A 12355-nucleotide genomic window follows, 5' to 3' on the forward strand; every position below is an offset into this window, starting at 1 on the left:
CTGGTGGGATGAATCAGGCCATTTCTCCTGGAACTCATAAATCCTCAGGAAAAATATTCCTCCAAGAAGGGGAAATTCATACTTAATAATTTTAGGGGGCAGATGTCAAGGCTGAGACAGCCCCCGCCAGTCCGTTTGGAAAGTCCTGAGGCAGGAGGCCTCGGCCTGAACTCAGGCGTGATCGTTGGCGGCAGAGCTGGGGGAGGGATGGGCAGGGCCAGGCGAGCTAGGCAGGGGACCTACAGCCTTGTCCACCACATAATTAAAGGAGAAAATACCCACGCAGACAAGCCAGCCCCAGAGGGAAAGGCCTGATATGTTTTTCCCGAGCATCGTTGTATTTTTAGTTGTGGTTCAGGGACAATTTGAGTGAAGGATGGTTGTTTTCATTGCTAATGTGTCTCTTTCTCCTGGCAGCCTGAGAACATCCTGTGTGTGAATCGGGATACTAAACAAATAAAAATTATTGACTTTGGATTGGCCAGAAGGTATGTCAGTTTGGACATAGGTGTATGAACTGAGTTAGGGAGCACGGTGGTGCTTGTTCTTTGCAAAGAAAAATCTGATGTACCCCTTGGTTTCATATCCCCATTTAGAATTAACCAAAGTTATGTTTCAGCTTTACCTTGCTGGCTTCGGAATTTGAACGTTTAGGGGTCTCCACAGCGCACGCAGGAAAAATATGGGATATTAAAACCTAATACAGTGTGGTTATGAAGCTTGAAGACATTAATTCAGGATTTGTAAGAGTTTGCCTTAGTCTTTTATATTTGTTCCATGTGTAAAGAGAATATTTACTTAAAAAAATTAATAGTGTGACCAAGATTGCAAAGGGTTCTGGCTCAGATAAGCCTCTTAAGGGAGCAAAGACTCTGCATGGACCTCAGCGCATTAGTGAAAAGATTAAATGGTCGTAAATTACCGCATCTTCTTTATTCATTGAAACAGGCTCGTTCAGGCCATCAACACGTCACAGTCTGTATCACTGCTCCTTTTGTCGTGTTCCATAATTTGTGCTCGAAATTACTCCAAGTGGCTTTTCTCACAATTATTTCAGATTATTAAGGCTTTCTAGTGGGAAGCTTCTTTACAAGTTGTGGACACTGTCTCTTCAGTGTGTGATGTCCTTTATCGTCTCTTTATTTTAAATTTGCTGTGTGGCTGCAGTTCTTCTGCTCGTAGGCTGCATCCTTTCCACTTCCGTGCTTTTTGACTTTTGATTGATCCTCTCCATTCCTCTGCACTGTCTCCTAAATTTCAGATACAAACCCAGAGAGAAGCTGAAGGTGAACTTCGGAACGCCAGAATTCCTCGCCCCTGAAGTTGTGAACTATGATTTTGTTTCCTTTTCCACGGACATGTGGAGCGTGGGAGTCATCACTTACATGCTGTAAGTGGACCCGCAGCCCCTCTGACGCTTGTTCTCAATCGCCCCACATATTCTATTTGCTATTTTGAATAAAAATCCTAATTTAGGTCTTTCGAAAATAAATAACTCCGTTCCATAGTCAGATACTTCCTAGGTTCTGTTGACTCCCGTGGGTGAAAGGAATAAACTCTTTCCCTGTACATCCCCTGAAAAAGTAAAATGATGTCTTCTTCATTAATCACCCTAACCCTAGGACAACACCTAGTGCCTCCAAAGAAACTAGAAGAACACAACCGCCCCCAAACTTGTGTCCTGATCCCTGAAATGACTGAGTAGCTTTACTCTTCAGAAGTGACGTTCCTGGCGGTTGCCGTCTGCGGATGTGACAGCACTTTGCTAGCTGTAAAGTGCTTTAAAAAGGCAGTTTTACTCTTCTCTGAGATTCATATCTGAGGGTAGCTGCCGCCTTCATTGTGACCTTGTTTAAGTTAGGAGTTGGGTGGGAGACATAGCATTTTCTCGATTGCAAAAACATATTATAAAATTATGCTTAATTCTTGGTGATTTGCCTTCTTTCAGTTTTAAAGGACAGAAACAAGAAGGCCACTTGTCTGTACAGGGTTTGAAGGTGTTTAAAGACTACTCAACCCGACTCCGTGTCTTACAGACTCAGCGGTTTGTCCCCCTTCCTGGGAGATAACGACGCCGAGACCCTGAACAACATCCTGGCCTGCAGGTGGGATCTGGAGGATGAAGAATTTCAGGACATCTCAGAGGAGGCCCGGGGGTTCATCTCCAAGCTTCTGATCAAGGAGAAGAGGTGATCACATCCAGTCTGTGCTCAGGAAGAAGTGGGGGTAACAGAGAGGCATGCTCCACCAGGGTTGTGAGAACTCATGTCAGAGAACTACCACCCCCTCGGTGACACCTGTGTTGCACCTGCAGAGTCGTAGTTAGAATGAGTTTGATGCCCTTGACCCAGTTTCCTGAGATCTGGGACTGCCGTGGTCACGAGGCTTGAACGGGGCTGCAAAAACCCATCCTTCTGCCTTTTCCAACAAGGCAGTTAGGGTCTCTTGCTGGGCCTCTGTGCACTCACCCTCCAAATGAAGGGTTCGGGACAAGTTATTCCCATGATCCCTCTCACATCTACGAGGCATATGTGGCTCCATGTAGGTGAACACTTGACGATCATTTCATTTGAGAGCCTGCTATGGACCAGACTGTGCCAACTGCTTTACAGACATTATCTCTTTAACCCCACACAGCCCCATGGGTGGAAATTATCGATAATATTCTATGCATGAGACTCCAAGATCATACGGCTAGTTAAGTGGCAGAACCGATGATCAACACAAGGCCATGCACTTAACTGTTATGTACTACATGGACTTTTATTTTTCTGCCCTGCTAAAATCACATAATTCAAGCTTCAGTGGATGAAGAGTAGTGATACTGAAATCTAGGGGCTTGCATTTTAGAACCATGGGGGTGATGGGGGTCAGGGAACGGCAGGGGTAACGGGTCTGGTGCAGAGCCTGACATACTCCTCCATGCGGCACTTCACTGACTGTCTCCAAGCTGCCAGGAAATATGTCTGGGGCTTTGAGAACAGATGTATAAAGCCCAGTCCCTGCCTTTAATTAAGTCACGAGCTAATAGAAGACACGGGTATATTTTAAAAGAGGCAGTGAAATGTGGTTAACATTTATTAAAGATGGAGTATATTGACACGGGCCAGAACTGAGCCTGAAAGGTGAGGAGGGCTTAGCCCGGCTGGAGTGTCAATCGGAGAGCTCTTTAGAGCCAAGAAAGATAAGGAAAGACAGCATCACTGTCTGTATATTGTAACAGCATCGCCGATGATGTAACCAGCATCGCCGTCTGTACATTGCTGAATGCCAGCAGAGAACAGATGCAAAATGTCATCTCTGTCAAATCTTTGGAGGCTGAGAAATCCACACTTACTGAGAACCTATGTTACACACGTGCTCTTATGTGTCAGTTGGTTTAATCCTCCACCTGATCCTGTGGCATGTGGATGCTGTCACAGTTACTTTACAGATGAGGGAGCTGAGGCTCAGAGCAGGGAAGCAGCCGCCCAGCTGGCTCAGGGGCTCCAGCACCCTTGCTCTGCCCACCCTCAGTCTGAGGGCTTCGTTCTTTACCTAAAGAGCAACAAGTGCACGTTTGGTTAGAAAACCAACTGGCTAAGCATTCCAGTCAGTGCGTGAATGAAACCAAGGCCACTGGCAACCATTACTGTCACAGAGTAAACTTCTGGGCCACAGAAGTAAACTTGAAATTGTATTAAATATTTAATTATTAGTACAATGTTATAGTTAACTTTTTAGTAGTCAGCTCTTGAAAGTTTGACACTGGAGTGCAAGGATAATTTTTTAGCACTGGCAGCTGTTGGAATGCTTCTGAGGTCCAACATGGAAAACTTATGGTAGTCAACAGACTAACTCTTCCAACTGAAGTTGATGGAGGTCCAGAGTTGTTTTTTTTAATTATATCTATTCATTTAGGGTCCTACTGGTGATGTTGTCACCAAGTTATCCTTCATTGACTAAAGTAAAGGCTTCTCTCCTCTTCTTCTTTTTAAGTGAAGTGGAGTTAATTTATAATGCTGTGTTAGTTTCAAGTATACAGCAAAGTGATTCAGTTATACATATATATTCCTTTTCAGATTCTTTTCCATTACATCCTCTTCTTACACTTAAATATCTGGTGTCTAATGAAGCAATTTTACTGAAGCAATTCTATAGACTGAACTTCATGACGGCTTGAAACTACTTTCTTGATACTGTTTCAGAAGCAGATTTCAGATTATTGCACTCACTCATAATTTTTAAGTTTGAAAGGTTATTTTGTTTAATGTGATAAACATCAGTACACAAGACAGGTTTACAAAGCTTAAAATTATGATATATAATCTTTATGATTCTTCCTCATATATTTTTTAATTGTATAAACCTTTGTTGGCTCAAGACTTTCTAATATACTCTCTCTCAATACTTACATTGACGTTCCATCTACTTCTCCATTTATTTGACTCTCAAAACTTAATTCAAACATTAGCAATACATATTATTCAAAAGTTTTGACACATAAATTGCTTTTGCAATCATCAAGAATCATAGTAGAATTTTGTCTTATATTAATGAATATATGTTGATTCTTCAACTGACTGATAGAAGTTCAATTTATGAAGCTTAGACATTCCATCAGGAATGGTTACTTCTATCTGAAGATAAATGTTCAATTATTAACAAGAATTCTGAATTATCTGCCTTGCTTTGTCCTGGACATTCGGCCATCTGGTCTCCCAAAGGCAGTGGTCAGAGCCGAAGTCTCTTTTGCCGTGTTTGGAGCCTGGAACCAGGCCAGCCCTAGACGATCATGTGAGAGAGAGATACATTTCTATCTCGTTCAGAGCCTTGGGTGGAAGGGGAGGATCCAAACGCAGGGGATACAATAACCCCCTGCGTTTTCCTTTAGTTGGAGAATAAGCGCAAGTGAAGCTCTCAAGCACCCTTGGCTGTCGGATCACAAGCTCCACTCCAGGCTCAGCGCACAGGTAACCGTGGCTCCTGGCTTTCCCTCTTTTCTAGTCGGCTTCAATCTTCTGATGAGCAGATGCTAGAGGCTTCTTAGCCTTGAGTAAAGGGCTTTCTAATTAATTTCTCTTGGGCTTCAAATCTTGTGCTAAAGTGTTTATTTGCTTAAGCTGTGTTTATTGGGCCATTTATGTTTTTAATGAATGCTAATTACATTGTTTAGTACAGCATTATCTTCAGCAGAACTATTTGTTACATTTATTATTTAATTACTGCATCCGTTACACAGTGAATTGTGTCACTGTAACTGCCCACGCACACGTATAGCCTAGGGTCTATAGACACGTAACGCTTTGGAGAACACGTGTTAATGTACATTCAAGGTAAATATTCTCCTTCAAACACAACTCAGAATTCCAACTTCTGTGCTTACCTGGTTTAGTCTGCTTTGGGTGGCAAAAACCTGCAATATTCAGCTCGGTCAAGAGATTAATACAAGTACGTGTGAAGGAGACTCTTACCAAAGACTAAATGAAGGTGCCTGGGGTGTACGTTCAGAGTAACTGAGCAGTGCCCTGTGGGCACTTCTTGAATGGAGTCCCCGTTGGCTCTCTTTGCCTTAATTACTGTTTACACCCCAACTTCCTCGTCTGCCCTTCAGCACAGATTCCTTTCCTAAGCTTCAGATCCGAACAGCCACCTGTGCGCTGGGCATTTCCACGCGGATGTTCTCAGCTCTAAACGGAACTCACCCCGCCCCGCCCCGCCCCGCCCCGCCCCGCCCTCACCTCATTCTCAACCATCCTCCCAGAGCGGCACCTCCCCCGAATGGCCTCAACTGGACCCCAGAGCATCTCTTTGCTTCCTTCCTCTCCCTCAATCCCCTCATCTCATCTGTAGCTTATCTCCAAGTTTGTATACGTGATTTCCCCCAATTCCTTCTGGAAGCCATACAATCCTCTCCGTCTGAGTGGTTATCTTGCCCGGGACGCCTGTCACCTGAATTTCCGTCACAGCCCCCTTCAGACCACCTCCATCCAAATTCTGTGGAATACAGCAATAACACAGAAGCAGATGTGTAACGTTTACGTAACTTTGCTGAATACTCAGGGTGGTCAACGGGGCAAGAACACAGGCCGTCAGGCCTCTCTGGGGATGCGGGCCTGGCGTGAGTAGCAGCTGGGACGGCTGCTGTCGTGTCCTGGTGCCGGATGTGCCTGATACACTCTCCTTTCCTCCACCTTTGCTCCTGCACCTCCTGGGGCTTTGGAATGGAGCTTTTCCACCGACCAAAACCCCGGATGACTGTGCTCCAAGTACTCATTTTTTCCACATCCAGTTTTTATTGAAATTAACTTCACTTCTAAATTCAGCATCAGCAGTAAGTTTTATTTGTGTCTGAATACACTTTTCCTTGATAATTGGTACTGACGTCAAGTAAAAATAGGCTTATTCCCTAGCAGGTGCCTCACCCAGACCGCATGACCTGCTTATTAGGGTTACCAACCTATTCTGGGCCAATTTTCCACCGATGTATTTTTATCCAAGCTTATGGGTGTCCAAATACACTTTGACGTGGTCGACAATATGGAAACCACAGCAGATGATTAATGACATTATACAGTTCAAAAGTGTTTAAAAATATTTTTTAAACCATATAATGACAACAACAAGAAAAATCCCCTTTCTGTTACTCTATCCAACTGCCGGTACCTAAGGTGAACAGACATTTCAAGAGCAGTGAGGATTTTTGAAAAATTCCATTGTATAAATCCAGTTAGTTTCCATGAAAGTTATAATTATACAGAACTGTGCCAGGCACTGTTCTAACTGCTTTATGAAAATTAGCTCATTTGGTCCCCAGGCCAAGCCTCCGAAACGGGCGCTGTTATCATCCCCGTTATGTGGACGGGGCCGCTGAGGACAGGGTTAGGGGCTCATCCAGCACCCCATGCAGGCAGCAGGCTCGGGAGTCGGACGAGGGTCCCCACTCTGCCATCCTGCTGTGACGATTCCGGAACCATCCTTGTAGGACATCGTTGCTGTTCCTGAAGGCCAACACTCAAGCTCAATATAGTTTATTTTTCAGTGAAATATTGAGACTAATTTTTCCCAGAAGACTCATTTCTGGAATAATCTTGGTTCTATGTTCTATAGAATCAGAATTCAACTCTATGTTGAAAATTTAACGCTTACCCAAACTCTTTAAATCTAAATTCTATTTTTTAAATTTTCTTAATAAACTTTTATCCCTTTTAAGTATTTCGTGCTTAAAAGCACTTCCTGTTTCTGAACTGCTGCACGTGACTGGGGTCAGTGAATTTAGGAAGGATTTTCCTTCTTAGACGCTGAGGCCCTGGAGTTCTCTGCCTTCTCTGTTACGCTTACAAGGCTGAGGTTCCCACCTTTGCTCTGTGTCACCATCCACACGTAACCCATCTTCCATCAGAAACAGCTCTCACCTGGGACGGAGCAGAGCCTCACTGCAAATCTGTGAGAACTTAGCAAGCACCTCCTGTATTCCATGCTTTGTGGCCAGAGGAAGGAAAACTGAACAAAGGCGACGTGATTCTTTCCTCCCAGAGCTAATGACCTTCCACCTTTCCCTTCCGCGCCCCCGTACACCTGCCTCAGCTCTCGCCCTTCTTCCCATTCAGTGAGCTAATAAGATAACGTTGGAGCTGATATTCAACCTCCGCCCACTCTCCTCTAATTCACCAAATCATCATTTCATTAATCACAGCTCTGATTATACGATTCCCTGATCAGAAACTCTTCCAGTCTTTCCCCTCGTGCACCATGAACACACACACCCAGCGGTTCGGGCCCCAGTGAATCCCGAGGTCGGGCTCCCAGCCCTACCCCGACAGCTCCTTCCGGATCAGCCCGAATCCCAGCCAGTGTCTGAGGCCCACTTTCACTGCCACCTCCTCCAGGACGGCCTTCTCAAGCCCCAAACTGGGGACGCTCTCTCCGTCCTCTCGAGACTCTGCCCTGGCACTTAAATCTTGTCAGCTGGATTTGAGAACATCTGGAAAAAGCAGTGTCTGTGTCTAACTCATCCTTTGGTCAGTCTCTCTTGACTTTTGTGCTTTGTCGAAGTGAGCATTTGTCGACATGAGTTTTGACAAAACACACACGTGTAAAAGTCAAGTGTCATGAGGTACAAAGCTCTTTGTCTGTGACTCTGAGAGGAAGGGTGGTTATGACAGAGCTTTAGGGGAGAGTGGGGACGCCCTCGAGCTGGACTCTGGGGCCGGTTGGTGCGTCTGTAAGAGGCCGTCAGCCGTTCAGCCTCCAGGGACGTCTCTGCAAGGGCAGGACATACCCGGTGACAAGTCACTGCCTCTTCAAGTGTTGTCAGATCTCAAGTCAGGAGCTGATGAAAGGTTCTAATCCTTCTCGAAACTCACTTCTTGGTTTCCCTAGAAGAGGAAGAATTGCTGCTCTGACGCCCAGGACCTGGTGGCCAAATAGTCCCCGGAGGGCACCCTCTTGAAAGGTTGGTCTCGGGCCTTTTCCTGAAGAGGCGTTTGAGCCTAGGGAGGGGAGGGGAGAGAAGGGCCATCTGACTGTATGGGAAGTGGGGCAGCGTTTCCTCTGGGGAGACCCTGAAACCGGGCTGCTGTGTTTGCACCCCGTCTGCCATTTTCTAGTGCAGAAACCTCCGGTTCCAGACTTGTGGTCCAGAAATAATCTCACTTCCTATGCTTGTTGAGTGGCTCCAATGAGATCATCCAAGAAAAGCCCGGAGACCAGGGCCTGGCACACAGTAGGTGCTCAGGAAGTAACACCTGCACAGAAACGGTCCTTGGGAGTCTTTGCAACAACCGTGTGAGATCAGGGGAAATAATACCTTCTTTGTAGAGATGGGGAAACCTAGGATTAACCCCCCAAGACCACGCCCCTAGTCAATGGTAGAGCGAGATCCTACCCTAAAGCTCACGCTTCTTTTCCCCCCTGAGCTGCCTCCGGGTCTGGACCCACTCTGGGACCCCAAGGACGCACCTCTTCATACAAAGCCTCTGCCCTGCTTAGAATTTTGTCAGAATTATTCAGAGAGAGAGAGTTTTACATGTGAATATCTTCTGTTACATCAATAAATGGCCTGATTTATGGCCTAAAGGAGAGGCCTAGGGAAGTGTGCTTATTACAGAGGACTTTTAGAAATCCCAGCGTTTGCATCCGGTGTGGGAGACATTCACCCCCAGCCAGCCAGCTCCCTCGTCCCGGGCAGCAGGTCCACGGCCGGCTGTGCAGCTCGGCTTCAGCAACTCCGCTGGACTCGTGCCTGTGAGGCTGCATTCTTGCTGCCCACTCACCTTAATCTCTTATTCTGATTCATGTTTACTCTGGTCCTGAGGCTTTTTCTGTCTGTTTGACTGTATATCTTCCTGTAAGCTGCCTCGAATCTGTTGTAGAATAAGATCGGGTAGAGCAGAAATAATTCAGTACATCATCATAAAGTCACGAGCCGGCATTAGGCAAGCATTCAGCCTTTGGTGTGGGGGCCACTTACTGAGAATTCTGTCGCTTATTTAGAGACTGATGAGCAGCCAGCAGGGGTGCTTTTGCTTTCTACGTACAGAGACCATTCTTCTCTGTCCAAAATAGCAAGGCCTCAGGGTTTGGGCACAGGAGGAAGTTGTTTTGTGTCTGGTGACAGTGTGGACAAGGGCGCCCCGCGCCCCGGGGCCTGGGATGCGCTACAGCCCGGCCTCGCTGTGAGCCGGGAGCCCTGGCGTCTGCACACAGCTGAGCCTGGTCGGTCCTTCTCTCTCCCCCGCCGTCCCTCCCAGAGGCAGCTTTGTCCCCAGCGACCACAAACCCCAAGGGTTGACCACAAACCAGCTTCCCACCATAAGCACTGGGGTGACTCTGGAGGCCTGGAGGGAAGGAATTCAGTGGGGGACAGAGAGGCAGGCCTGGTGCCAGGGTCTGGGGGGGAAGGATGAGGGGAAAAGGCGGCGGGAGATGGCTGAGTCCTGCCAAGGAGGTTGGCTCTTAAGCCCAGGGCGATGGAGGGTGGCAGCAGCCGGGCAGTGCTAGGCATGTGGAAGACAAGGACAGAAGCGTTGATCTGGTCCCCCTGGCACAGAGAGACGGCATCCTTGTGGGAGATGCTCGGGGAGACCTCGCCAGACTTGGCCGGGTCCACCTCGCGCCAGCCGCTCGGGCTGACTGCCTTCCTTTCCCGGGTCCCCCCATCCCTCCAGGGGCCACACAAACCCACCTGTTACCACTGCATGTCCTTGCGATGTGGGTGCTTCCTGGTTTACTTTCCCACTGTTTTTTCTTTTTCAAATGAAAATGTAAGCTTCCGATATTTGCTCTGGGAGCAGACTCCTTTGAGAAGAGTGTCGTGTTAGAAAAGTAGATCATTCTTGACCACCTTTCCCGCCAGGCTAAGATAGGGCTTTTGGCAACATACGCTATGAGGAAAACCAATTTTGAGATAATATTGATTTGAAAAATCTGGTGGCTGAAGGTGATTCCTGCGGAAAAAGAAGGCTCCCAGGCCTTGCGATAAGGCCTAATCCGCAATGGAAACTGAGGCCTAGGAATCTCCTGCAGTTGGTTCGAGGTTTTTGGATGGGTTGAGGAAACGCTCTAAAAATCAACCAGGTGGCGTTTTCATTTCTCGTTTCCGTGGCTCTTTGCCAGGCCGTGAGACACGCACTGGGGACACGCCCTCAGATCTATAGGAATGATGTATCGATAGATGCGGCCCTGGGTCACATGTGGTCGTAAAGCACATGGGAAGATTCCCACACGCAGCCCAGCCTGACTTTGAAGCGAATCAAGCTGGCAGTAGCTTTGGCGCTGGCTGTGCTTCAGGTGAAACAAAGAGGTCTTGTCCTTCGCCATGGCAAATAGTATTAAAATAGCTTGCATAAACTAAGTCAACAACAACAGAAAAAAACCACGCAGCCCTGGTAAGCAGTGGGATCCTCCTCACAGACACACATACATTATAAAAATTCATCTGTGGTTTTCCTAAGGGGCACAACCAACTAATTACAATTTTTAAAGCCCTGCTGAATTAACAAGAGTCATATTTTGTTTGCTTTGCAGGAAAACTGCTGCGGTTGCTGCTGCTTTGAGAAGATTTTTGGAAAAATCAGCAGTTCTGATGCCTTGACCCCTAAGGAGACTGGTGGCTCTGGGGGAGGGGAAGCCGCCACACAGAACTCTGAGTACCTCTGCCAGGCTCGCGGGGCCGGGGACACCCAGAGCTGCGGCCCAGGGGGCAGGCAAGCCCGCTCCCTGCAGCAGTGCACACCCCAGAAGACATTTCCCTGCCACCCTGAGCTTTAGAACTTTCGATCTCAGTCACTGGGGCATGGGGTGCATTATTTCTGCAATTTCTCAGATCCCTGGAGCAAAATCATACTGGAGATTTAGTTGAGATTTTTTTTTTTTAACATCTTTATTGGGGTATAATTGCTTTACAATGGTGTGTTAGTTTCTGCTTTATAACAAAGTGAATCAGTTATACATATACATATGTTCCCATATGTCTTCCCTCTTGCGTCTCCCTCCCTCCCACCCTCCCTATCCCACCCCTCCAGGCGGTCACAAAGCACCGAGCCGATCTCCCTGTGCTATGCGGCTGCTTCCCACTAGCTATCTACCTTACGTTTGTTAGTGTATATATGTCCATGACTCTCTTGCCCTGTCACAGCTCACCCTTCCCCCTCCCCATATCCTCAAGTTCGTTCTCCAGTAGGTCTGTGTCTTTATTCCTGTCTTACCCCTAGGTTCTTCATGACATTTTTTTTCTTCTTAAATTCCATATATGTGTTAGCATACGGTATTTGTCTTTTTCTTTCTGACTTCTTCACTCTGTATGACTAGTTGAGATTTTAAAACATGTTGGATGCAGAGGTTAACTTTCATATACAGAATGAATAAACAACAAGGTCCTTCTGTGGAGCACAGGGAACTGTAGTCGATAACCTGTGATAAACCATAACAGAAAAGAATAAGAAAAAGAATGTATATATCTGTGTAGAAAAAAAAAAAAACAAACTATGTTGGATACACTTAGAGGGAGAATTGCCTTTCAAAGCGGTGAGTACGACACCAGAAAAAATTCTAAGTCTGGTGCACCCTTGACAGCTTAGTTTCTCAGACTCTGTTACTTGGATTTGGTCTGAAATCAGGTGAATCCAATTGATAAGTAATTCGTTTTCTGGAACATAAGCTTTCTTTGAATTCTGAGGCAAGAAGCATCAGACCTTCTACCTTCATTTATTCTGAAATCCCCTCCAAGAGCAGCAGTGTCTTCTAAGCAGCAGATCTACTTCCAAACGAGGCACGTGTGTTGTCGCCACGCACTCCGCTCTCTTCCGAGGGACTCTTCATCCACATGGAGCACACTGGCTTTGGGAGATGGTTAGTCTTTACAATCAGGACCTTT

The 12355-nt window shown here is 46.5% G+C and overlaps 1 protein-coding gene across 1 annotated transcript in view; it reads left to right on the forward strand.

The window, feature by feature from the left end:
* Positions 1–11320, forward strand: part of MYLK4 (myosin light chain kinase family member 4) — a 73644-nt gene extending 62324 nt beyond the window's left edge. The window contains exons 8-13 of the mRNA XM_032647319.1: positions 418–488; positions 1262–1390; positions 2037–2189; positions 4874–4952; positions 8362–8434; positions 11008–11320. Of these exons, the coding sequence (XP_032503210.1) occupies positions 418–488; positions 1262–1390; positions 2037–2189; positions 4874–4952; positions 8362–8409 (480 nt within the window). The 3' untranslated portion in view covers positions 8410–8434; positions 11008–11320. The remainder of the gene's footprint in view (positions 1–417; positions 489–1261; positions 1391–2036; positions 2190–4873; positions 4953–8361; positions 8435–11007) is intronic.
* The last annotated feature ends 1035 nt before the right edge of the window (positions 11321–12355 follow it).

This window comes from Phocoena sinus, chromosome 11 (genome assembly GCF_008692025.1).
Source record: "Phocoena sinus isolate mPhoSin1 chromosome 11, mPhoSin1.pri, whole genome shotgun sequence".
In the NCBI taxonomy this organism is placed as follows: Eukaryota; Metazoa; Chordata; class Mammalia; order Artiodactyla; family Phocoenidae; genus Phocoena; species Phocoena sinus.